Source organism: Trachurus japonicus, chromosome 1, assembly GCF_045865225.1.
Source record: "Trachurus japonicus isolate A0001 chromosome 1, Traja_1.0".
Classification (NCBI taxonomy): domain Eukaryota; kingdom Metazoa; phylum Chordata; class Actinopteri; order Carangiformes; family Carangidae; genus Trachurus; species Trachurus japonicus.
Window position 1 is genome coordinate 1,928,231 of NC_140907.1, and position 23,664 is coordinate 1,951,894.

At 42.2% G+C, this 23,664-nt stretch overlaps 1 protein-coding gene across 1 annotated transcript in view; it reads right to left on the bottom strand.

The window, feature by feature from the left end:
* Positions 1 to 1,062: 1,062 nt before the first annotated feature.
* Positions 1,063 to 23,664, bottom strand: part of rims1b (regulating synaptic membrane exocytosis 1b) — an 84,086-nt gene continuing 61,484 nt past the window's right edge. Inside the window, exons 18-35 of the mRNA XM_085767306.1 lie at positions 23,214 to 23,330; positions 22,688 to 22,750; positions 22,129 to 22,206; positions 19,969 to 20,088; positions 18,242 to 18,328; positions 16,744 to 16,821; positions 16,124 to 16,189; positions 15,076 to 15,189; positions 14,105 to 14,211; positions 13,447 to 13,550; positions 13,179 to 13,336; positions 12,715 to 12,867; positions 6,984 to 7,201; positions 4,606 to 4,750; positions 4,011 to 4,123; positions 2,851 to 2,952; positions 2,480 to 2,619; positions 1,063 to 2,370 (exon numbers count right to left, since the gene is read on the bottom strand). Coding sequence (XP_085623432.1) covers positions 2,152 to 2,370; positions 2,480 to 2,619; positions 2,851 to 2,952; positions 4,011 to 4,123; positions 4,606 to 4,750; positions 6,984 to 7,201; positions 12,715 to 12,867; positions 13,179 to 13,336; positions 13,447 to 13,550; positions 14,105 to 14,211; positions 15,076 to 15,189; positions 16,124 to 16,189; positions 16,744 to 16,821; positions 18,242 to 18,328; positions 19,969 to 20,088; positions 22,129 to 22,206; positions 22,688 to 22,750; positions 23,214 to 23,330 — 2,182 coding nt within the window. The 3' untranslated portion in view covers positions 1,063 to 2,151. The remainder of the gene's footprint in view (positions 2,371 to 2,479; positions 2,620 to 2,850; positions 2,953 to 4,010; positions 4,124 to 4,605; positions 4,751 to 6,983; positions 7,202 to 12,714; positions 12,868 to 13,178; positions 13,337 to 13,446; positions 13,551 to 14,104; positions 14,212 to 15,075; positions 15,190 to 16,123; positions 16,190 to 16,743; positions 16,822 to 18,241; positions 18,329 to 19,968; positions 20,089 to 22,128; positions 22,207 to 22,687; positions 22,751 to 23,213; positions 23,331 to 23,664) is intronic.

Consider the following 23,664-nt stretch of genomic DNA (forward strand, 5'->3'; position numbering starts at 1 on the left):
CCCCGATGACGAATGAATCGCTCCTCATTATATGACTTGGCCCCTTTGCATTTATCACTCAACCCAATGAAAACCCTGTGAGTGGCTGTTGAGTATTTACATTATATGACTCTGCGTCTGCATTTATTCTCTATATCATTTAATGTTGTTAGCATATCTGAAATCATCATGTTGAAACATATTTCATATTTCCATATAAGTGGATCTGATTTGTACATATTTATTCATACATCATCTCAGCCCCTTGGAGGTATACTATGATGTGGAATAACACAAACAGGGGCTGCGAGGTCTGCTCAGTACTACTGGACAGTACAGTACATCTTCCAGAGGCTGGAGGAAAGACATCAATGTAATTGTGGGGTTTAGTTTGAAAGACATTCAGCACCGGACTGAGGAACGTGGAACAGACTGCAGTTGAGTTCAAATGTCATCGCGTAATGGGAATGGCTTCGGTTTCTTGGTTTTATCTCTTTAATATTCAAGTACGAGCAAACTGTACAACTGCATGCAACATACAAGTGGCCCTACAGTATGTGGAACTAACACACGTATCTAGTTCAGTATCTTTTTTTCTGTATCTGTTTCGTTTTACAAAAATATGCATGCAGCTTGGAACAGGTTCCAAAGTCATGCTGGCCCCGCCTCTTTTCCTGGTGGGAGGGGTTTGCGGGCCAAACGGAGGATGAGCATTGGTGTTTGGTGTCCTGACTGATCAGTCTGATTGGTTACTTTGACATTCACAGAGATGCACAAGAGAAAACTGTGAGCGATTCTTCTCTTCTGTTTGTGCGTTTCCTAATATCTAGACAAAGAAATGAACCGAACCAGTGACGGGAACATTAACTTTTTTTCCTTTTTTTTAACTATATGTTTTTTTTCTCAAAAAGTTAGACTTTTTGTTGTAAAAAAATCAAGCTCTTGTGCTTGTGTTTAAATTTTAAAAGAATGTAAACTAAGGGTTGGTAAAAACCTTAAACGTGCTGGGGTGAGGGACTGCACTCCCCAAAAAATGTGAAAAATTAGACGGTCCTATCTTTCTCTTGCGTAGGTGAACAAAGATTTCTCTTTTCCTTTTTTTTTTTTTACAGTGATGTTTTACCCTTGTGATATTTCAAAGTGACATAAATTTTATTTATTGGTCAACCTCTTGAGAGGCCTAATATACATCTATACAAAGACGACTGGCCTGGACGTTTGCCAGAGGTGGAACAAGGAAAACAACTCTGCACGCTAATCGCACTGTCAAGTGTAAAAATCTAAGCTGTGTTATCACCACCAGCGACACCCCCTGCATAACACTTGCAGACATTTAATAGTTTTTATATCCTTTTTTTTTTTTAAATCTCTTTTATCTCGTGTTTTGTTTTTTCTCTCCATGCACACACCGGACTGACAACATTATCATGAGCATTTTACGCACTGTAAAAACATTTTGTGCCAGTTAGTAACAAAGGGAAATAAATGAACGACAAAGCAAACACGGTAAAACAGTGTGGCTTTCGGAGCAGCCATGGTAAACATATTGAAAAGAGGATCTTTCGACAGAGAGAGGGACCAGTAATGTGGCTCCAAGGTCGAGGCACCAGAAGAAGGCCCTGTGCTTCCAGACTCAAATAACCAACGTGCGAGCGCCCAGGGGTGCAGGCAGTCTGTTGGGGTCCTGGAGGAGGCCTCTGCACCCCCCCCCCCTTCCCCTTCCCCTTCAGGTGTGGAGGGTGATTACCTCTGTCTCGAGTCCATACATTCTGATGCTTACATACATTTCTTTGCTATTGTTGATTCGGTTAAAAACCACCCTGCTTCATCTTGATTCTCTGACACTTCTCCACCTCCCGTCTCAAGAGCTACTGCTTTGTTGTCTGTCGACGGCCCCGCTTCTTCAGCATACACAGAGAAAAACTAGAAGATTCTTCATTGAATGGATATGAAACACTGAAATGTGGCACTTTCTACAACAGACAAAATTAACCGCAACAGGAGTGATTGTCAGATCTCAACAAAGCTTTCTCGTTTTGACTGTTTCTGATTGTTGTTGTTCTACATTTCCGCTATATATATATATTTGTTTTTTGTTTTTTTTCTCTTTCTCTACTGTATGTTTGGTGAGTTAGTTTGTTACTCTCAGAGCGGTGTAGAGCTGTTGGTCCACTAAGTCCGGACCCCCGCCGGTCCAGAGGAGCTGTCGAGTGACGACTGGGAAGCTCGCCGCGTTAGGGAGGCAAGTGTCGGGTCCACCAAGGAGGACGGTGGGAACAACTTGTACCAACCAATGACTGTGCTTGATAAGTCCAGTTCCTCCAATAGGATTTGTGCAACTCCCATGAAGCTTTTGTGATCCATGCGGCCGTAGTCTCCCCATACAATCACCTGAAAGAAAACCAGTTGTCTGAAATTACACGGCTCCACTTCCACCTGCTCAAACTTATTTTTATCGACTTTGGAAATACTGTAATGAAGAAACTGTGTGGATGCTCACCTGTAAGACTTTACCCTGTGGGCTTTCCTCAAATAGCAGTGCTTGCTGGTACAGTGGGTCAAGTGTTTTCCGTGCAATCTTGGTTTTCTTTTTGGCTACGTACGCTCCATTATTCAGCAGATAGACCTTGACATATGGAGCTGAAGGCAAAGACAGAATACAGAAGCCATTAGTGGAGAACACAGGGCCTCCATGGTAGAACTTTACAGCTGGACATTGGAAGGAAAAACACAGAACAAGCTCGGGCTGAGCAGATACACTGAAATCCAGTGCCTATAAGGTGTATATCATATCCAATGTAAAAAAAAACAGGGGGTGGGGGTGGGGGGGTTAGCTCCTCTTCAGTATCTGAACAGAGGTCAGGTGATTACCAGGGAGAGATTTGGATCCAGGCTTTTGTACGAGCCCCCGAGCTCTGATGACTTCCACCTCCAGCTGACCCTTTTTCTCCATCATACCAATCTGGATGTCACCTAGGAGACAGAGGAAGAGGACGGTCAGTTTACAGAGATCAATGGCAGCATGTGCTGCAGGGCTAAAGGTGTCAGGAATGATGAACCTCATGGTGGCCTCAAAAAAACAACTGATCAAAGGTCGCTTCACATTTCAGTCAGCAGAGACAACAAAAATAACACACTGATTAGTGAATATGTATTGCAGTATTTTTATCATACAGTAATGGACTGTGTTATATTATTTCAGCATATAATACTGTATGATTACTATTTCAATGATAGATGTTATATATATTTCAGCCTTTATTGGCAGTGACGGTGTAGAGACAGGAGAAGCAAAAGAGAGAGGGGATGACATGTTGCAAATGGCTCTGACCAGATTTACACAGGAAGAACTCAGCTTCGATTGCACACTTAACCACTTAACCAGGTGAGTCACCAGTCAGTGTAGACTTATCTTATCATTTATCATATTAGATTCTATTACAGTACTATGCTGGTGTAGTATTTTGTATCATTATATTGCTGTTATGAATACAAATAGATACAGGAGAGAGGACCATGTCTGTTCTTGCAGAGCAGGGTTTGGTGTGGTTATGTGGTACCTAAGTTGTACACTGTAAGTGAATATGTTTATCTATTGGCCATAGAAAAAGGATATAGGAGAGATGAGAGGAGAGGAAGAAGAGGAAAGGGAAGAGGAGGACAGGAGAGGAGAGGAGGAAGAGAAAGAAAAGGAAGAGGATAAGGAAGAAAGGAGAGGAGAGGAGAGGAGGAGGAAGAAGAGGAGTACAGGAGAGGAGGAAGAGAAGGAAAAGGAAGAGGATGAGGAAGACAGGAGAGGAGGAAGAAGAGGAGTACAGGGGAGGAGGAAGAAGAGGAAAAGGAAGAGGAGGACAGGAGAGGAGGGGAGAGGAGAGGAGGAAGAGAAGGAAAGGGAAGAGGAGGACAGGAGAGGAGGGGAGAGGAGAGGAGGAAGAGAAGGAAAAGGAAGAGGATGAGGAAGAGAGGAGAGGAGAAAGAAGAGGAAGAAGAGGAAAAGGAGGAGAGGAGAGGAGAGATCACCAATATCTTACCAATAGCAGGAGTAGCCAGTGTTTGCCTGCCCACTAACTGAGCAGGTCCCAGACCATCCAGGAAATCACTGAACTGACTGCTGGCACCCAGGTTCACTCCAGAGAAGATCAAACTGACACACAAAACAAAGAAATATTAAGAACATTTAAATATGATCAAAAAACAATACTATTTAGATTCTTTTATCTGTGCTTCTGTCTTCTATCATCACATGTGTTGGTTTCTGTACAGACGTGGTGCCTGGTAGGTGTTATTTACAGCAGAACCGCCCAAGTGAGATGATTCATCACAGAGAACAACTTCATTCAGACTGACTTTGTGTTTTATCACCTCACTGTCCTCAGTTGAGCTTGTTTTTAACGGCATGTTCATTAAATTACTCAGTCACTTGCACATGGAAGTCTCTCTGTTAAACATGTTGGTTTATAACGTTCACTTCCAAATTATGTTCTAGGTTTCATAGTTGGCTGGGGCGGCAGTTCATTTCAAGCTGCAGTAGCTTTAAGTGTAGAACATGAAACCAAAGCAGATGCAGAAAGTCTGTAGATGGTGATGGCTGATTATGATCAAACAAGGAGAGCAGGGTTTACTGACTTCCCCTCGGAGTTGTAGCTGTTCATGCTGCCGTTGTTGGACTCTCTGCTGGGCTGGCGGCTCATGTTCCTGGTCAGCTCCACTGCCATGCCGGTCTCTGTGCTCCTCTGGATGGGTGCACCCTTCTCCTTTTTACTCTTCCCCTCTGGGTGAAACAGGAAACACAGGGGGGGGAATTACAGTGATGTTGCAGAGATGAGATTCTAGTGATTTTTCATCTTTATTTACCCAGAAATAAAAATAAAAAGTGTAGAACTCTTCTTTTTTCTCCCTGTTGCATGCTGACTCAGTTTCAAGGAGGAACGTGTGAGTACAAAGGTCGTAAAAAAGAGGAATGGCGCAAGAATTTCTCTCTGAATTTATACAGTTCTTATCTTTCATGCTGGAAACACATCATGACCTGACGAAAAAAATTCTGGAATTTAAAGGGAATACTTTATACACACAAAGGAGTGGTATTAATCTCCAGATTAAATTATTGGCAGGAGAGTCAGCATATTTCCCAAATGTCAAATTTTTGTTTTCTTTGAATCATTTGACTGTTGGTGTTGCTCTAAATGTTCCAATTGGAAAAGAAAAAAATGAGGAAGGATTAAAAGGGCAATTTCATTTTAACTCTCCATGATAGTGAACTCACAACTGGGTCAAAATGAACATCTTACATTTCCTGTAATGCATCTAAACAGCATCTTTTCCCAGCATCAGACCCATTGAACCTGCAAATTAAACTTCAAATGCCTCCAGTCTGTCACACAAACACTCTCCAGATCCCAGAGTTATGTTTTCAAAGAACTGCAGAGGATATCATCCAAGATTGAAGCTTCACATGAACGGTCATTATGCAACACACTGTGTAAACAAACTTTATATAACTGAATGAATGAATAACCAGTTTTTTCACGGAAGAGTGTGGAAGGTGAATACAGAGTGTTAGGGTGCAGCAGATACCAGTGGTCACACAGCAACAGGGCACATCTCAGTCTGTGGTGTTTTCTGGTTGTTCCTCATAAAAGGTAAAGGGGTAGTACAACATTTTGGCAAATTGGCCCATTGGCATAATCGCTATAGTCATAGCAGTAGGTTCGTTACCTTTAATTGTCGGTGCAAGCTATTTTTAGGACGGCGGAGCAGAGTCGCGAGCTGCTCAGAGCTACACTACGGAGGCTAATGGGATTTCTTGGTTTCCCTGATCAAACTCATCAAATACACAATCCAAAAACTCCAAATCGCTCTGGTGGACAAGTTGTGACCTGCACATTCACCACGCTATGAGATAATAACTGAACTTTATTACGACAGAGTTGTTTTAGAGGTAAATTTATGCAAAACCGCTGTTGCAGGGTTTTCAGCAAGCAGTCTCTGTATTTACCTTGAAAACAACTCTGTCTCGTAACGTGACGTACTTGTGCAATTGGCAATAAAATCTATTCTATTCTGATTGGCAATCAACTGAAGTCCACTGCAGAGTGTGGTAGTCAAGCCCAGAGTGCTGACATTGATGGTGGCAGTCTTGAAGCAGGTGGAAACACTCCCCTGTCACACTGATAAATTGGAGATGTCAGTCGGTCTGATATAATCAGCCGCCTGATTGGCACATCTTTGGTACAGGTCTTCAGTGTCAGGTTCAGCAGCTTCACACATATCCAGTCTACTGTGCTAATGTCTCCATGCTGGCTCTCTATGTTCGTCTTGCGCTGGTGCTCTTGTATGTTTCCTTTTGCTGATGTGTGATGTCACTGATGATGTATATTGCTCAATGCTGATGTGGTTTGTCTGGATGGTAGCATTTCTGATAATCTACTTGTCTGTACACTTAAAGGAGACATATTATGGAAATATCACTTTTTGAAGGCTCTTTAAAGGGACCCTGAGGAGTTTGCTTTTGGTTATAAAAGAGTCTCATATTAATGTGGATGAATCTACGTTACCAACACTTGTTAATGGGTTCATTTTCGATAAATATATCGTTTTGTCTTTATAGTTATTTTGATATTATTATTTAGTGTTCTGCTCGCCCAGCATTTCCTAGTTTCGGTTTCCCGCACGCTGCCGGTCACGAGTTGGCATCGTTTATGGTCGGAACTACAACGGTATGATCGTCTTTGAACCTCCGACTTTCATTCTTGATTTCTTGGCAAATGTGGCTCATGGGAAATGTAGTGTGAAAACAATTTGCTTTCCAAAACCCCTCGTAGTCCCTTTAAAGTGGTTGATTTATCATCATCATCATCAGCCGCCATCAACAACCAGCGACAGGCAAGACAATCAAAAATATATCCCCATATTTTTAGTAGAAAATTAGCCACATTTTTTAATACACACAACCGTTGGGTTGTACAAACACTGGTGAACGCTTAAGGGTTGCCATGGCAACTCACCTGGGCCACTGATCTGCGAAGTGCTGCGGCTGCGGCGGTTGCCAACGATGGCCACCACCCGCGCACTGAGGCTGGAGCGTCTCTTCTTGCTGCCGCCGCCCACCATGCCCAACGCCGTGTCTGATTGGCTGCCGTCGGTGCGCTCCTGGGTGTAGATCTCTCCGCTCACGCTGGAGCTCTTCAGCATGCTGCGGCCCATCGACGATCGCATCTGCCGACTGGAGGCAGAAAACAGTCAGTGATGATGTGTCTGGTGTGATGAAGAGGGGACGTAACCAAGGTGACTCTAACTTACATGTTTACATGTTTCTGGCTGATAAAAAGTGGTGGGAGATGATGACATCAGTGTGGTTAAATGATGTTTAACCTTCCTCTTGTGTTAGGATCGCCACTGACCCGTTTTTAAGTTTTTAATGCATAAATTTGTTTATTTCATCAAGGCTTTTTTACTTTGTCAGGAAACTTTATTTAAACAAAATAAAACCTTTTTTAATGAGAGTTAAAACTGAAATCATAAGTGCAAAACCAACCTTTTCATGGATAAGGAAGACTAATAATGTAACCAAGAGTTGAGAAACAATGGGATGATAAATAATTGTTTTTACTGTGTAATTTAAAGTGATAGTTCAACATTTTTGGCCCATTGCCATAACCCCTATAGTCTTAGGAGTTTGTTAAATTTAATTGTTGGTGCAGGCTATTTTTAGAATGGCAAAGCTGCTCAGAGCTACACAACTGAGGCTTGTGGAATTTCTCAGTTTCCCTCATCAAACTTGATAAATCACTTCAAGTTGTGACCTGCACATTCACCACGCTATGAAATAATATACATATACTGCTACGAGACAGAGTTGTTTTTGAGGTAAATTCATGCTAAACTATGATGCGTGTTCCCTGGGGCAGTTTTTCAGCAAGCAGTCTCTGTATTTGCCTCGAAAACAACTCTGCCTCATAATGTTCCGTTATTATCTCATAGTGTGGTGAATGTGCAGGTCACAACTTGTCCACCAGAGCGTTTTGGAGTAGTTGGATTGCGTATTTGATGAGTTTGATGAGGGAAACCAAGAAATTCCATTAGCCTCCGTAACGTAGCTCTGAGCAGCTCACGGCTCTGCTCTGCCGTTCTAAAAAAAGCTTGCACTGACACTTACAGGTAACGAACCTACTCCCAAAACAATAGGTATTATGGCAATGGGTCAATTTGCCAAAATGTTGAACTACCCCTTTAATACTCGGTTCAAAACCGACCCCAACACAAGAGATGGTAGCAGAAAGCTAACAAGAGGATGGTTAAATTGAAGTCAAGGGGTATCCTGACAAAAAAAAGGCCCAGGGACCCATACCAAAAATATGAAAACTAACATTTTGGATAAGGAAGCCAAACAAGAGAAGAAAAACAAATTGGATGAAAAAAAAAAGTTTGAGTATTGTATGAGTGAATTTTACAGCTGAGCCTAAGACATGAGTCAAAACTGCCCCTAACACAAGAGATGGTAGCAGAAAGTTAATACAAGACGAAGGTTAATAAAACAGCAAGGCAATCGGACAAAAGATCATGATGGGTCTAACATAGCTGTGTTATGTCTTTTGAACCAAACCTCAGTAGAAAACAGAATGAGAACTAAAGAAACCATCCTGGTTAAAATCAACAACTCTACGAGGCATTACAGTTCAGTCTTCTAAAACGAGCCACGACACGCGAGCACAGGCCGCCCAGCGCTCCGTTCTGCCCCCTAGGGCCTCGCAGGAGCCACCGCCTGTCCGTTCCCTCAGAGGTGGTCAAGGTGCTGCAGGAGAGCCCGGCCACGCTGCCCCCATCACCCACGCTGTCCACCCCCTGGGGGCTCCTGACAGCTACGGACCAGTGGCCCAGGGAAGTCAGGGAAGCAGTGGGGAGGGGGAGGGTGGTCTGAGGCCTCTCCACCGGCCTCTGCGGGGCTGACGGGGAGGCAGCGGAGGGGGAGGTGGGGAGGGGAGGATCCGGGTCTGGAGGACGGAGGGGGTCCGGGCAGTCACAGCACAGGATGCATGCAAGGAGGGATCTGAGACATGCAGTGGAGGGATGCACAAACACAACACACACACACAGAGGAAACAAGGGCCAAATAAAACAGACATGACAAACACTGTTTCTGCTTCTTTTTTTTCTTTTTGGGGACGATGTTTTAACTTGGACAGCAACTACTAGTGAAAATACTGTTTCACTAAAATTATATGATATCAGAAATATTTGGACATCAGCAGGTTTATCCCTTTGTGTGCTTCTACTCTGAAAAGTCAACATACTTCCATCCAATATGTGACACTAAATCACTGCAGACAATCAGTAAGGCACTAAATATGATTTCTCCCAATAATGCAAAAAAAAGAAAAAAGAAAAAAAAAGATTGACATGTGTGGCATCTGATAAATTATTTGAAATTGATTAGAAAAATCAAGCAGGGTGAAAGGTTAGAGTGTGAAGGATTTGATGTGTGTGTGTGACCTCACACCGCCTCTGTATGTTCTCCGTCACTTCCCCAACCAATCAACTGGCCTGAAGCAGATGAGGGAGTATCCAATGAATACAGATATTAATACCCAGCTCTAAGTGAGAGCTGACCTGATACCCAGGGGGCAAAATCCCAGTTTTTTGAAAAACGGACACGGAGCGTTGTAAAAGGTTTGACACCAGAAATGATATCTAGGAACTTCAAGGATTAAAACCTGGGTGGACAACCCGGTCAACTAGCTGCTGGAAAGCTACAGGGGGCCAAAACCCCTTTCTGGGGTCATTTTGCTGGCGAAATGATGTAAATGCAAATATTTAGGTACTACAATGGCATAAATAGTCATACAACTATAAAATTTGGCAGAGAGTATCTTGACACATAGGGGGAGGCATGAAAAAAACATTCTGGGGTTTGTTGCAACTCAATTTTAAGATATCACCCTCAACATCCCAAAAAAGACCAAAAAAAGTACTGTTCGCCTGACAAATTCTCATGAAAATTATTATTTTTCAGCACTTTATGGAGAATATCTATGCTTAGCATGTATATAGAAAAATTCCTTAATTCATAAGCTTCCATTTGAGTCCAAGATAGCCTTTCTACTAGCTACTGGAAAGCTACAGGCTGTCTCCAAACAATGCAACACCTATTGTGAAAAACTCCATGTTAACTGGCCTGATCAGAAACCATTCTATTTCTGGTCTCCCCAAAGTGAACAGATAGATAGAGAAGACGGTTGGCCACAGCAAGTGGAGCTTTTGAGATAGAAAGGCTATCTTGGACTCAAATGGAAGCTTATGAATTAAGGAATTTTTCTATATACATGTTAAGCATAGATATTCTCCATAAAGTGCTGAAAAATAATAATTTTCATGAGAATTTGTCAGGCGAACAGTACTTTTTTTGGTCTTTTTTGGGATGTTGAGGGTGATATCTTAAAATTGAGTTGCAACAAACCCCAGAATGTTTTTTTCATGCCTCCCCCTATGTGTCAAGATACTCTCTGCCAAATTTTATAGTTGTATGACTATTTATGCCATTGTAGTACCTAAATATTTGCATTTACATCATTTCGCCAGCAAAATGACCCCAGAAAGGGGTTTTGGCCCCCTGTAGCTTTCCAGCAGCTAGTTGACCGGGTTGTCCACCCAGGTTTTAATCCTTGAAGTTCCTAGATATCATTTCTGGTGTCAAAGCTTTTACAACGCTCCGTGTCCGTTTTTTTGCTTTGCCCAGTCATCCATCAGTGGATTACTAATTCATACCCCACTGTCTCTCTAAAAACTGACCATCCGTCTGAATTATAGATAAGTTATATTACAGGTCTTCTAAAACCAGTTTCAAATCAGAGAAAACACACACACACACACACACCTCACCTAACAGCTGAACTATATAGTATATCTTAAAAATGTGTTAGATTACCATGTTATTCCAAACAAATGGGGGAGTCTCAGTCATTTATGTCTAAGAGATGTGTGCCTTTAATATTTGTTTTATATACCGGTAGGCTACAAATAGCCATCCAAAGTATGAAGGTATCCTGGTGTATCTGACTGTGTTTTCCCTGTTTGGTATCTTCTGGCTCTCACCTCAACACCAACAAACACCTTTAGGAGGAAAGTGTGTCAGAGGCCTTAGGGCTGTGCTTTTAATATGCTCTATTTGGATTGATCTATGGCAAGGCCATAAAGAACAGAGCGGCCCTCTTCCCCGCTCTCAGACCTCAGCACATTAGCTGGCTAATAAGCTGCACTACATCACCACCTGGCCCACTGGGATAGGCTCATTTGTCCCTGTCAGCACACGGCTACTGGTCAGCCAGGGAGGTGTGTGAGCTGTGTGTGTGTGTGTGTCGTTTGTGTGCATGAAAAAAACATGGATATTCTATTTTTATCATTGTTGTAATTACAGTAATTCTAGATTTTAGCAATTTGCTTTTTGTATGTTAGGTCAACATACATTTACATTCATGGAAAGTCAGAACCATACTTTAGATATGTTTGTTGAAAACAGTTAGAGCTGATTTTCTTTCCTTTTGAGTAATTTCTTCTTTTTTTTGTTTTGAAAATGTAATTATAGATTAACTTTATTTTTGTCTTGCTGACAACAATCCTCTTTAACACCTATCTTCCGTAGGAGGCTCTACAGGGATTTACAGTGGCAGGAATAGTGTGATAAAGATTTTAAAAGGATGGTCAAAAAATCAATACAGCAGAGAGCTGTATTCATTTCCATCCTTTTATTGTTCAAGCTTCAAAAACTCTCCCGCTCTCTTATCTTTTTTAAAAATTATTTATATTCCCCATAATGTAACATACAGCTTTCAAATTCCATGAACTCCATTTTGAGATGTTTTATGCTAAAATGTGTAGTAAGCACAACATCTTATTCTTTGTATTGGGACATAATCAGATTAGTCTTATCAGACATAAGAAAAGCTCCTTAAAAGCCACAGAAATTACTGTTCATGACAAATAAACACAACTCCATGTGTAACTTCAGTGCATGGAGCGTCAAACAAATGAATCAAATGATTAATCACAGCCAGATGTTTCCTCATGACTCAAGTGCTCAACAAAAAGCAGAGATGAGCAGGAACACCAATCTTCAGCCAGAAGAGTTTAACCTATCCCCCCTTGTGTCAGTGGGCATTCATCCCTTTTAGTCTAGTGAGACCCTGAAACAGTGTTTTTCAACCTTGGGGTTGGGACCCCATGTGGGGTCGCCTGGAATTCAAACGGGGTCGCCTGAAATGTCTAGTAATTGATAAAAAATAAAAAAAAACTTTTAAAACTGATTATTATTCTTTTTAAAATTATGATTAAAAACACCACACACAATCCTAAACAACTGTATTATATACTTTAACTTTCTCGAATTTAAATTGAGTCCAAATAAAATGCAGCATATAAAAATATCTGAGCTGGTGCATCTTGATTGACGGGGTCGCCAGAAATTTGTGATGTCATAATGAGGTCATGAGCCAGAAAAGGTTGGGAACCACTACCCTGAACCCTCCTACAACTTCAAGCACAATGCTTTATATGAGTGTGAACATAAAGAAAGAGCAAAACAGAGGGAACTGACTATTATGGCTACCATTAAACATTTCTGCTGTTGTTTAGGAGGTTTAATGATTCTAACCTGGAGATCCAGACGTAGTCGTACAGAGAGAAGATGGAATAAATAACTGCCATCGTCAGTGAATTCAACATGGGAGATCTAATGATCTTTACCTGGACTCCCTTGTGTCCCCTGCTACAGTGTGCCTCCTGCGCTTTAACTCCTCAGAGAATCGTCTTTTTCCTGCTGCCTTCCTCCTCTCCTCCTCCCCGTTCACCCCCCAAGAGATCCTCCTGTCCTTCTTCTCCTCCTCTAATGATTTGGACCTGAGTTTGTCAGTTTGTTTTGGATTTCCACCGTTTTTTTTGTTTTGTTTTGTTTTTTTTAAAGGTGTCCGTGTGTTGTGGTGTGGACAGAGGAGACGGGGGCGTGCACAAGGACAGAAACATGCAAGCATGCATAAAGAAAATCAGAAAGAGACACAGTGGTTAGCGTGCATGAAATAAACATTCTCTCAATCAACCCAAAGATTTAGTCTCATTTAAAAAAAAAAAAATAGAATAATAAACTGACGACATCCACTTCACCCATAACCTCTAACATGAATACACAGTCGGACTAGCCAATGAGGACTGACCTGAGCCGCCCCCCAGGTCGTTCTGATTGGATAGACATGTAGCTGGTGCTACTGAGGCGGGAGGCACTGCTGGCACGGGAGAGGGCTGACACATCGCTCATGTCGCTGTCTGATGATCTGGCTGACATGTCGCTGCTACGCCTCTGTTCTGCGTACATCTATAGACGGACAAGAGGAGAGAGGAGGATGGTAAAGAACTGACGCAATAAGCATTTATAAAAACAAACGTGTCATTTATCAAATGCAGGAGGAGGAGGAGGACGCTGACCTCCCGTTTGGTCTTGAGGTCCGTCTCAGGTTCGTGGGAGGCTGAAGGCCGATAGGGATGTACTTTCAGCGGCAGCTGTCGGGCTCGCTCCTCTACTGCGAGGGCTGTGGCAGAACGGACACAAAGAGAGAAAGAGAAAGGCAGAAAAATAAAATTAAAAAAAGAACAAGAAATCAGAAACACTGGTGTGCTCATGAGACTATAGGAAGCGGATGCAGGATCAGGTTTTGGACACTAGATGGAGCATGTTGTGTACTGATACATCAGCTGATCACATGATGGAGGCCTGAAGGGTCTGGGACAAGAATTCTCACAGCCAACCTTGGAAAAAAAATCTTATTTGCTTCTGGGTTGGACTCAATGAATCTTTAAACAGTGCCTTCTTTGCAGCTTTAATGATCCAGAGGAGCACAGTTTAAAAAAAATGTTGATGCACTACATAAGGTGGCCTGATGATGATTTTAGAGGAAGTAGAATCAATTCTGTTTCTTATACTTTAGTAAAAAAAAGAAACAACGCTCTGGAAAGAACTGATTTGCCTGCTGTATCCTGATCTCAGTCTAAACTCTGTCACTCTGGATCATAATATGTTTTTAGGGAAGTAATGTAGATATAAAGACATTGTAAGACTTCACTGGTCGCACACAACACACTGTACCTTTCTCTATGCTGCTGCTCTTTGCAGGGAGCTGTGGCAGCTGCCTGCCCCTGCGACCTGATGAGGGAGTCCCCGTTGGAGGAGAGGGGCTGCCATGAGGGTGTGCTCTGACATTCAGCAATATAAAGACACAAGAAGACAGGAAAGACCACAGAACAGTGCACTGTTATAAATGTATAACAACCATATTATTATTATCACTGCATTCATCAACTGAAGTGAAACTAAAATCACAGACGCAACAAACTGAGGGTGTTAAAGGTCAAATTGGGAGAGAAGTGAATTGAAGTCATTGGTATGTGGAGAAGTACAGAAGTTGCCCCAGAATGTGTTGTATACTGTATAGTAGTATGCACAGTTTGTGTACATTTTGCAGTAACTCTATCATAATGTCCTCAGTATCAACAAAACTTTGTGCCACAAATTTACAAAAATTATTTCTCAGAGTTCATTCCCTTTGAGATACAATATGCAGAAGCTTCACTCAGAACGTGTCCAGACCTGAAGATTTTTCAAATCATTACTTTGCAAACTTATGCTAAAATCATTTCCCTGGGTCACAATGACAAAGCAAAACAAGGTTGTTGATTTTTTTCTTCAGATGTACTGAAAAGGAAAAACTTGTGTGCATTTCCAAATAACACACCACTTGTGCGCTCACATCAAGGTGTAGAATGAAGTGTCTGAATATTTATGTCAATGTGATATTTCACTTTCCTCTTTAACAAATGCAATATGTTTCTAAAATTCAGTTTTCACTGTGATGGAGTACTGTGTTGGATGTGTAGGTTATTGTTGAGGGGAAAAAAATAATATAAATGGTTTTAGCATAAGGCTGCAACATAACAAAATGTAAAAAAAAAAAAAAAAAAAGAAAGTAAGGGGGTCTCAGGACCTTGTACTGTGGTCTGTACATACAGTGAAAAGAGAAGGGGAGCAGGGGTGGAGCTGTAACTGACAGTAGCATGCACCTGTCTAGCCAAGGTGAGTTTGGGCAGGACCCAGCCAGGGCCGTCTGGCCAAAGGGCCTCAGCGGGCCCCCTCTCCCCCTACTGCCCCTCAGGATAGAGGTGGGCTGGATACGACTGCCATCAGTCGGGAGGCATCAGGAAATAAAAAGAAATGAAAACATAAAACCAACATAAAATACAGTGAAATGAAATCAAATGAAACAAATACTGAAATAGACTTGTTCCTGGGCTCTGTGCATGAAAACAGTTTCAGGTATGCAGAGGTCCATGATGAAAAACACAGTTTTCCTTTAACATAGAAAAAATGTAATCATGGATACCTCATCGTGAGCTGTTTATAGCTGACGTGTGTGTGTGTGTTTTTTCCCCATAACGTTCTGTGGAAAATGTTTAATTTTCAGAGGGTGTTCAGACCTACAGCCTGCATAGGTCCAAGTCAATATTCCAGATTAGACAACCACATGGGCGGACATCACCCCATGTCAGAGCAAGGCCGTAATTACCATATACACTGGGGGGGGGCACATCCCCCCCAATATTCACATATGCTAATCCCCCATATATAGCTAGCTGATTGAAAAATTTAAATTAAAAAATTAAAAAGTATCCCATGTGTTAGCGAATTTACCGTACTTTCCGGACTATAGAGCGCACCTGAGTGTAAGCCGCAACAGCTAAATTTTAAAAGAAAATACATATAAAGGCCGCACTTGAATATAAGCCTCAGGCAAGTCCGCTCGCTTTTCCGCTGTTCTGGTTACGCTCCTCTCGCCCATGTGCATTTGTTTACAACGAAGCCGGCGAAAAATCACTAAATGGAGCGACCGGATAACGTTACATGACATATACAATGTTACGGTGTGTGTGTTTGTGTAGTCTTAAGTATATATAGAAAGAGAGAGATTTGGTCCCCCCCAATGTTGACTCCATGGTTACGGCCTTGCCCCAGAGAGAGAGAGAGAGAGAGGGAGAGAGGGAGAGAGAGGGCTGACAATAATGAGAGGAGATGAGAGAGTGAGTGGATGAATAAATGAATGAATGATCTTACCTGTCCCCCTCCAGGCTTTTTTTGCTGCCCCTGTGACAGTTGGGACTTGATGAATTGCTACACTGCCTGTTTCGGCACACGGCAACCACAGAGAGAGAGAGGAAGAAAGACAAACACCACATGGAGAATGATGCACCACACAATGGTAAAACTGAATATTGGTTTACAATGTATGTTGGCCCAGAAGGTGAAAACCTCACTTAATGGTTCGGTTTTTGTTTTTGTTTTTTTGGTTTATAAGAGCAAGCTGTGGACTGCACATTCAGTACTATTTTTTTTAACTGCAAAAAAAATAATGTTACAGCAAAAGGGAAGTGCTTTCAAGCCAGAGAAGTGGGAGTGGGGGTCGGGGGGCGGGGATTCAGAACAGGTGCTCAGCAGAAAAGAGCAGGTGCAGCAGAATAAAAGAGGGATTACACAGTCTTAGACCACAAATATTTACAGGAAAAGGGAAAAAAGAAACAGAGCTGATTGCGAGGTCTGCGCAACGCTGTCATCTACAGGATGAGTCCTCAGCTACTACAGGATAAGCTTCGAGATCAGGGGCCGGGGGGTGGGGGGGGCAGACAAGCAGGGCTGCAGCAGTGTTTGCACAGCAGAGGGGAGCAGGCTTGGTATACCTGTCTTCCTCAGGGGCCACATGTTCTACTAAGATCCTGGGACTCGGGGGAGTCTTGCGGGGCAAAGAGTTGGAGCACCTAGAAGGGGGGGAGGGGGGAGGAGGAGCATTTTTGAGGTGGGAACATCAGAAGCTGTATTTTGATTTTCCAACCCAGTTTAGATGAAACCACAGCGAAGCCATTTGTGAGGCTAACTGATATAGAGGTGGATGTGTTTTAACCTAAACTGGCTTGGAAAAGATACAACCCAGCGGGTTAAAGAGATATTTCAAAATTTTGGCAAATTCGCCTATTGCCATAATCCCTACAGTTTTAGCAATACGTTCATTAGCTTTAATTGTCAGTGCAAGCTGTTTTTAGATTGGCGGGGCAGAGACGCAAGCTGCATGGCATTTCCACGTTTCCCTCATCAAACTCATCAAATACACAATCCAACAACTCCAAAACACTCTTATACGACACATGAAGTAAATACTCAGAGCTACTTGTTTTTGAAGTCACTCCCCCCAGCAGCCGTGTCTGAAATGTAGTTTCGGTTACATGTTTACCTCGAAAACAACTCCGGCTTGTAACGTTCCGTTATTATCTCATAGCGTGGTGAATGTGCAGGTCACAACGGAAATACCATGTGCCTAGTGTTAGCTGAGAAGCCTGTATCTCGGCTCCGCCTATCAAGAGACAGCTTGCACCGACAATTAAAGGTAACAAACCCGCTGCTATGACAATAGGGAATTTGCCAAAATGTTGAAATATCCCTTTAACTTGTTAATGAGCTAAATAAATCTGACCAATACTTGGCCCAGTTTTACAGCAGGAATCTGACTCAGATGCAGATGTTGAAGTATATGAGCCAGACTTGGGCAGAGGACACAAGCAATATGTTGGGCCTGAAGTTTTAACTTGCTTTCTGCAGAAACTGTGAGCTCTCTTCAAGATTTCATGGCATAATATCGAGTCAAAAGATTTACCTTGATTTGACTTATCAAACATTTAATGTCATGTCAGAGATCTGAGCATTAAGCACTTCTGAATGAGTTAGCTCAAAAGGTGTTTTAGATTATATTGGGACTTTCCCACTCATTCCAGTCTCTGCTGAGCTGAGCTGACCGGTAGCTGTAGCTTCATGCTTCATTCATATAAACATGAGTTAGCTCTTTGATAAAAAATCAATAAAACCTTATCCAAAGAAATTAAATCCTGGGGTCAATGTACAGTACATCTCTTAAGTCTTAAGGTTCTATGGCCTTTTCTGTAAATATTCTTCTCTGGCTAGTGAAATCTACAGAACCATTTTTTTTAACCAAAATATGCAATGGCAAATTCAATAATGTATGAATGGGACAAATGACATGAACTGGAGTGAAGACATGCAGCATCTTAAACCCAAAATGTTCACTGATTCAACCACGTAGTCGAGAAGTCTTCGGTTATTGAATGTGTGTTCATTTTTAGAACAAAATCTCGAGTGCAGACTGTGTGTTCACTTTCTTTCTTATACCTGTCTCTGTCAGGGGAGTGAAAATTGTCTGGTCTCAGACAAGTTGTGCTGGCACTCCTCACTCTGTCCAACGACGGCTGCAGGTCACTGCACCAGCACAACCCAGCAGAGAGAGAGACAGAGAGACAGAGAGACAGAGAGACAGAGAGACAGAGAGAGGAAATATATAGATGGAGACAGAATGTAAAAGGACAGAGGATGTGAGGAGGGACACAAAGAAGGCGAGAATTAGAATAACATAAGAGAACAAAAGGGTGATAAATAGAGGTAGAAAAAAAGAAAACACAGTCAGAAAAATGAGGATAATGAATGAAAGATAATGTAAAAAAAAAGGAGGAGGGAGGAGACAAAGAGAGAAAAGACCATCAGACAGTGCAGTAACATGTAATGGCTCTGATACTGTATCTCCATTTATCACAGCCAGTCATTCCTCACGGCCATACACTGCGAGACCACTCAGATGGAAGGTTGGTGAGTTGTCATGGGAACCAGGTGTAAGTGGGAGAGAGGACTGCTTGTAAATGTGTGTGTGTGTGTGAGGGACTGAATGAGTGAAGAGGAGAGGAGTGAAGCCAGCGTCGACGTCTACTCTCTGTTTGTCACGTCATGCAGCTCTGTGACAACAGGTGCTCTCAACAGATGGCTGGCTCCGCGCCATCGCATGACACTGCACATGATGTGTTCAGGACTAAAGCATTACAAGGGCGGCTTAGGAGGCGACTGTGTCTTTAATGCTCTGCATAAAAAAAAATGCTTAAAGGGATACGCCAACATTTTTTTTTGTGTGTGTCTTGCCTCACTCCCGAGTCCATGACAAGCAGATAGACACCATCCTTTCGACTGTGCATGCAGTAACAAGGGAGAGCCCGTAATTAGCTTAGCTCAAACACTGGAAGTGCATAGGTAGTGTTAGCCTGCCTCCACCTAAAGTCATCAGAGACACTCTTCAGCAACTCTAAACGGAAACCGGCGGGCCGATCTTCTTCTCAGAGCTGGCAAAACTCTCCGGTAAGGCATCTTGAGTGGTCAAATGCCGGTAACGGGACGAGATCGGTCTAAACGGAGGGTTCAAGCAAAGACGGTTTATTTTGGTTCAAGCTAGCTACATCGAGGGTAGGTTAGCTTCCTATTTCAAAGTAAAAGCACAAATTCTATCGTCATGGTTTTCTGTATGTAAATGGTAACAGGTGTTTTACAGTATTTTGTGAAAGTAACCGGAAGTGCGTTGGTCACAACGGCTAGCTTGAGTAGCGCCGAATTCATCCGAACAAAATTGTAAACAGCTGGTATTTAGACAAATTAACGACACACTGCTGATCTAAACGGCTACTTTCTCGCCTAAAAATGTTTGAAATGTCGATAAAGTGGTATATTTACAGAGTTTAGTGTTAAAATAAAATCAGCTTCTGACTGCTGATTTCGGCTCGGGTAGCAGGCAGGCTAACACTACCGATACACTTCCAGCGTTTGAGCTAAGCTAATTACGGGCGATACCGGCTCTATCTCCCTTGTTACTGCACACACAGTTGAAAGGATGGTGTCTATCTGCTTGTCATGGACTCGGGAGTGAGGCAAGACACAAAAATGTTTTTCTGGCGTAACCCTTTAAGCCCATACTAGGTCTCGACAAACGAAAAAGAAAAAAGTAAGAGAAGCTTCTGGGAGGTGAGAGGACAAATGGGAGGATGGTGTGTGTGCGTATGTGTGTGAGGTGGGTGTGTGCTTACCTAACCGTGACCTCATCAGTGAACCTGAGCACGCGGTGTGTGAGGATGCTACGAGGCATGGTGCTAACCCCCTCTTGTCTGTGGAGCGGCTTGCTCTTTAGGCATGCAGGGAGGGTGGAGCTGTGTGCCAAAGAGCCACGTGCAAAGTGGGGGCAAAGGAAAAAAAAAAATGACACATGCAACTGACAGAAATAAGCAGAATAAATAAAGTACATGAAGAGGGGGGGAGACATGCAGGAAACTGAGAGGCAATTATGCTATTGTTATTCTCATCAAATCTAAGGTATCACTTGACAGTTGAAATGTACCTGCTGAATGATGCTGGTGATGAGCGGAAACAGAAAATCACTAAATGAGCACATACTCCACACTCTTACGTAATTCATTATGCAAGAGTATAGAGATAGTTCCTTTTACCCTCCCTGTGGATTGACCCCAAACACATATATTGGGAGATTACATGTAGGCCTAATGCTGATTACATAACACAATCTACAGATCTAATGCTGTTGAGGCGGCACGTGGGGAGGAAAGAACCAGCTAGAGTAGATCTATAAAATGTATAGGGGGGCCATACAAAGGATTAGAGAAGAACAGAGGGAAATGCAGGAAAGGGAGGTAAGTCTGTGCGGTGGTTAGCCGGGGATGAAGCGTCACAGTAAATCTGATACATGGTCATGTGTTTTGGTATAGTTGGTCCAGAGGTAGAAAAGAGTCTACAATGTTCTGATGTGATCTGGTGCAAATGATGACAGAATCAACATCTGATTCATATGTTGAATGACAATATTGTTGGCTTTGCTTTAACCCATTAACTATTGCATTACTGTTGCTGAGCCCTTGGTTGCACTATAAGATGATTTTCCAGTTGTAGTTGCTACAGGAACTTAGTATAGCAAGCTCTAAAGTAGTCCCAAGCTTTCCATAAAGCACTAATTTTGGACTGGTAGTATAGTAATTTGATGTATTTGTGAGTTTAGGATGATGTAGAGTTGCACTACAAAGCACAGCCAAAGCAGACAGGATTATATCTACTGAGATCTTTGAGAATAATAAAGAATTAGATGACACGAAAGCTCAGGGAATCACCAAAAGCTAGAACACTATAACAGTTTGCACTTTGTGGAAAATCATTGCATTGTTGCTCAGATATCTCAGTCTGGATCAAAGTGGTGAACCAGCTTCACATGACTAGAAACTGCAGTTTGTCTTTTAAATGTTTTCCTGTTGTATACTTAAAGGTCCAGTGTGTAATAATTGTCAAGGTTTATTGGCAAAATCTGAACATTAATATATTTGTAAAAGTGTATAATCGCTATAAAATAAAATTTGTTTGGTTTTCGTAGCCTTATAATTATTATTTTATATATACATATAGCAAGGGTCTTGCTTTAGAGCAGTGTTTTTCAACCTTGGGGTCGGGACCCCACATGGGGTCACCTGGAATTCAAATGGGGTCGCCTGAAATGTCTAGTATTTGATAAAAAATAAAATTACTGATAAAAATATTTTTTTAACTAATTATTATTCTTTTAAAAGTATGATTAAAAACACCACACACAATCTTAAACAACAGTATTCTATACTTTCACTTTCTCAAATACAAACTGATTTCAAATAAAATGCAGCATATAGAAATATCTAAGCTGGCGCATCTTGATTGAGGGCGTGGGGTCGCCAGAAATTTGTGATGTCAAAATGGGGTCACGAGCCAAAAAAGGTTGGTAACCACTGCTTTAGAGAGTGTCGCCATCTTGCGCTGCCATGTTTGTACGGCAGCCCGAACGGAAAATCCAGCCAACCAGAGAGCACGCTTCGCGAGTGTCGCGTTCATAAATAAACCAACGAAAAAGAATGCGGAAGGAATAGGAAACAGCAGACATGGGGCTTGGGGCTCTTCAGAGGATGCTCAATACAGAGGAAAAAGCAGCACATAACCTTTAGCCAGATACAATAGCACCACGACAAAGCACCTTGGTACACACAATGACCAAAAGGAAGCACAAGCAGCACAGCAGTCTGGGAGACTTATGGGCATTTGTTGCGTTAAGAGAAACACCGCCGCAACTAAATGGCCCACCAACTCCACAAATGTGTCTGGGAAAGTTGGAGAGGCACAGAGACGAATACGCAAGAAGAACTTTCACACTAAACACTTACCTGTAAATGTCTTTATGGATACCATTTACTAACAGGGGCATTTTGGGGGGGAGTGTGTTGCTGTATCTACCTACACCCCTGGTTGTATGAGTGAAGATCATGCACATAAAGCAAGACAAGAAAAAATACAACACACTGTCGTGAGTGAGCACATCCAATGCAAAACAAAACTAAAAAAAAAAAGATAGAAATTAATCAAGAGAGCTTTGCCTTCTTTAAGGTCAACCACTGAGCAGGTCTCTAATCCCCTCACACACTGATCAGTTTGTTGTGTGTGTTTATATGAGAGCACTGTAGTGATAAACAGTAGCTGGACATGAATGTATGAGTGTGCTACAGTACAACGTCTTGATGCTAATGTGATGTACTGAGTTTGGGCTCATGCAGTTTCACAAAAGCAGACATACACTCAAGATCCATTCAAGATAATCAACACACAGAACATATCAACATTGTGTATTAAGATGAAGTTGTTAAAGTATAGTGAGGATGGAAATGATGGTAAAATTGTGCATTATATGAAAATAAACCTGAATGGCGACTGTCCTGTTTGTTTTACCTGTTTGTGTGCAGGCACTCAGCACTCCCGCCCCGGATAGACCTGTGCATCTCCAGGACCTCACTGTCATTGCGATGACGATGGGTGAACAAATGAAAAACAACCCGAGAAAACACAAAAGAAGAGGATGGCAACTCAGACAGGCAAAGTGAACTTATGAATGACAGAAACCAGGAAATCATAATTCTGAGTTTTCACTCAAAGTCTGGATTCAACAATACAGAATGATACAACAAACACGTTGCAATGGCTAGTTTCAAACTGTTAGTAGTATTAGTAGAAATCAGTCTGGTAAATATCACATTACACACAGTGATTATCCAAAACAATACACAACTTTTATAATACGTATAGAGCCTGTGCATAGCTTACTACAACTACTGAATGGCCTACTGGTAGGACTGACCCAATGAGTGTGTGCATCCTGTTCTTCAATATTACTACAATTAAAATTCAACTGAACCACACAGTCATAAGACTAACTCTCAGCCCCTGTGGTTCCCCACAGACCCTTCAAACAGGTTACCTGTCCTCAGAGTACTCATAGTCCGAATCGCCGGAGCGTTGGCGCTCCAAGTGGGAGTCGTGGTAGCAGGATGGGGAGTGGGAGTGGTGGCGGTTCTGGTGGATCTCATCCAGACTCCTGATGGAATTAAAAAATGTCTGGTTTTTAGTTTGTCCATAGTAAAACAATTTAGTCCATCCTTACTGTAAATCTAATCTGGGGGTGTCAAACTCATTTTAGTTCAGGGGCCACATACAGCGCAATTGGAGGTCAAGTGGGCCAGAACAGTAAAATAATAACATAAAAAAACCTATAAATAATGAGAACACGAATTTTCACTTTATACATTATAAGTAGAACGACATTTCAACAACATTATGTCGCTTCTGTCTTGCACTTGGCAAATTCTTCCTATGGGCCAGATTGAACCCTCTGGCTGGCTGGTTTTGGACCACGGGCCGTACATTTGACA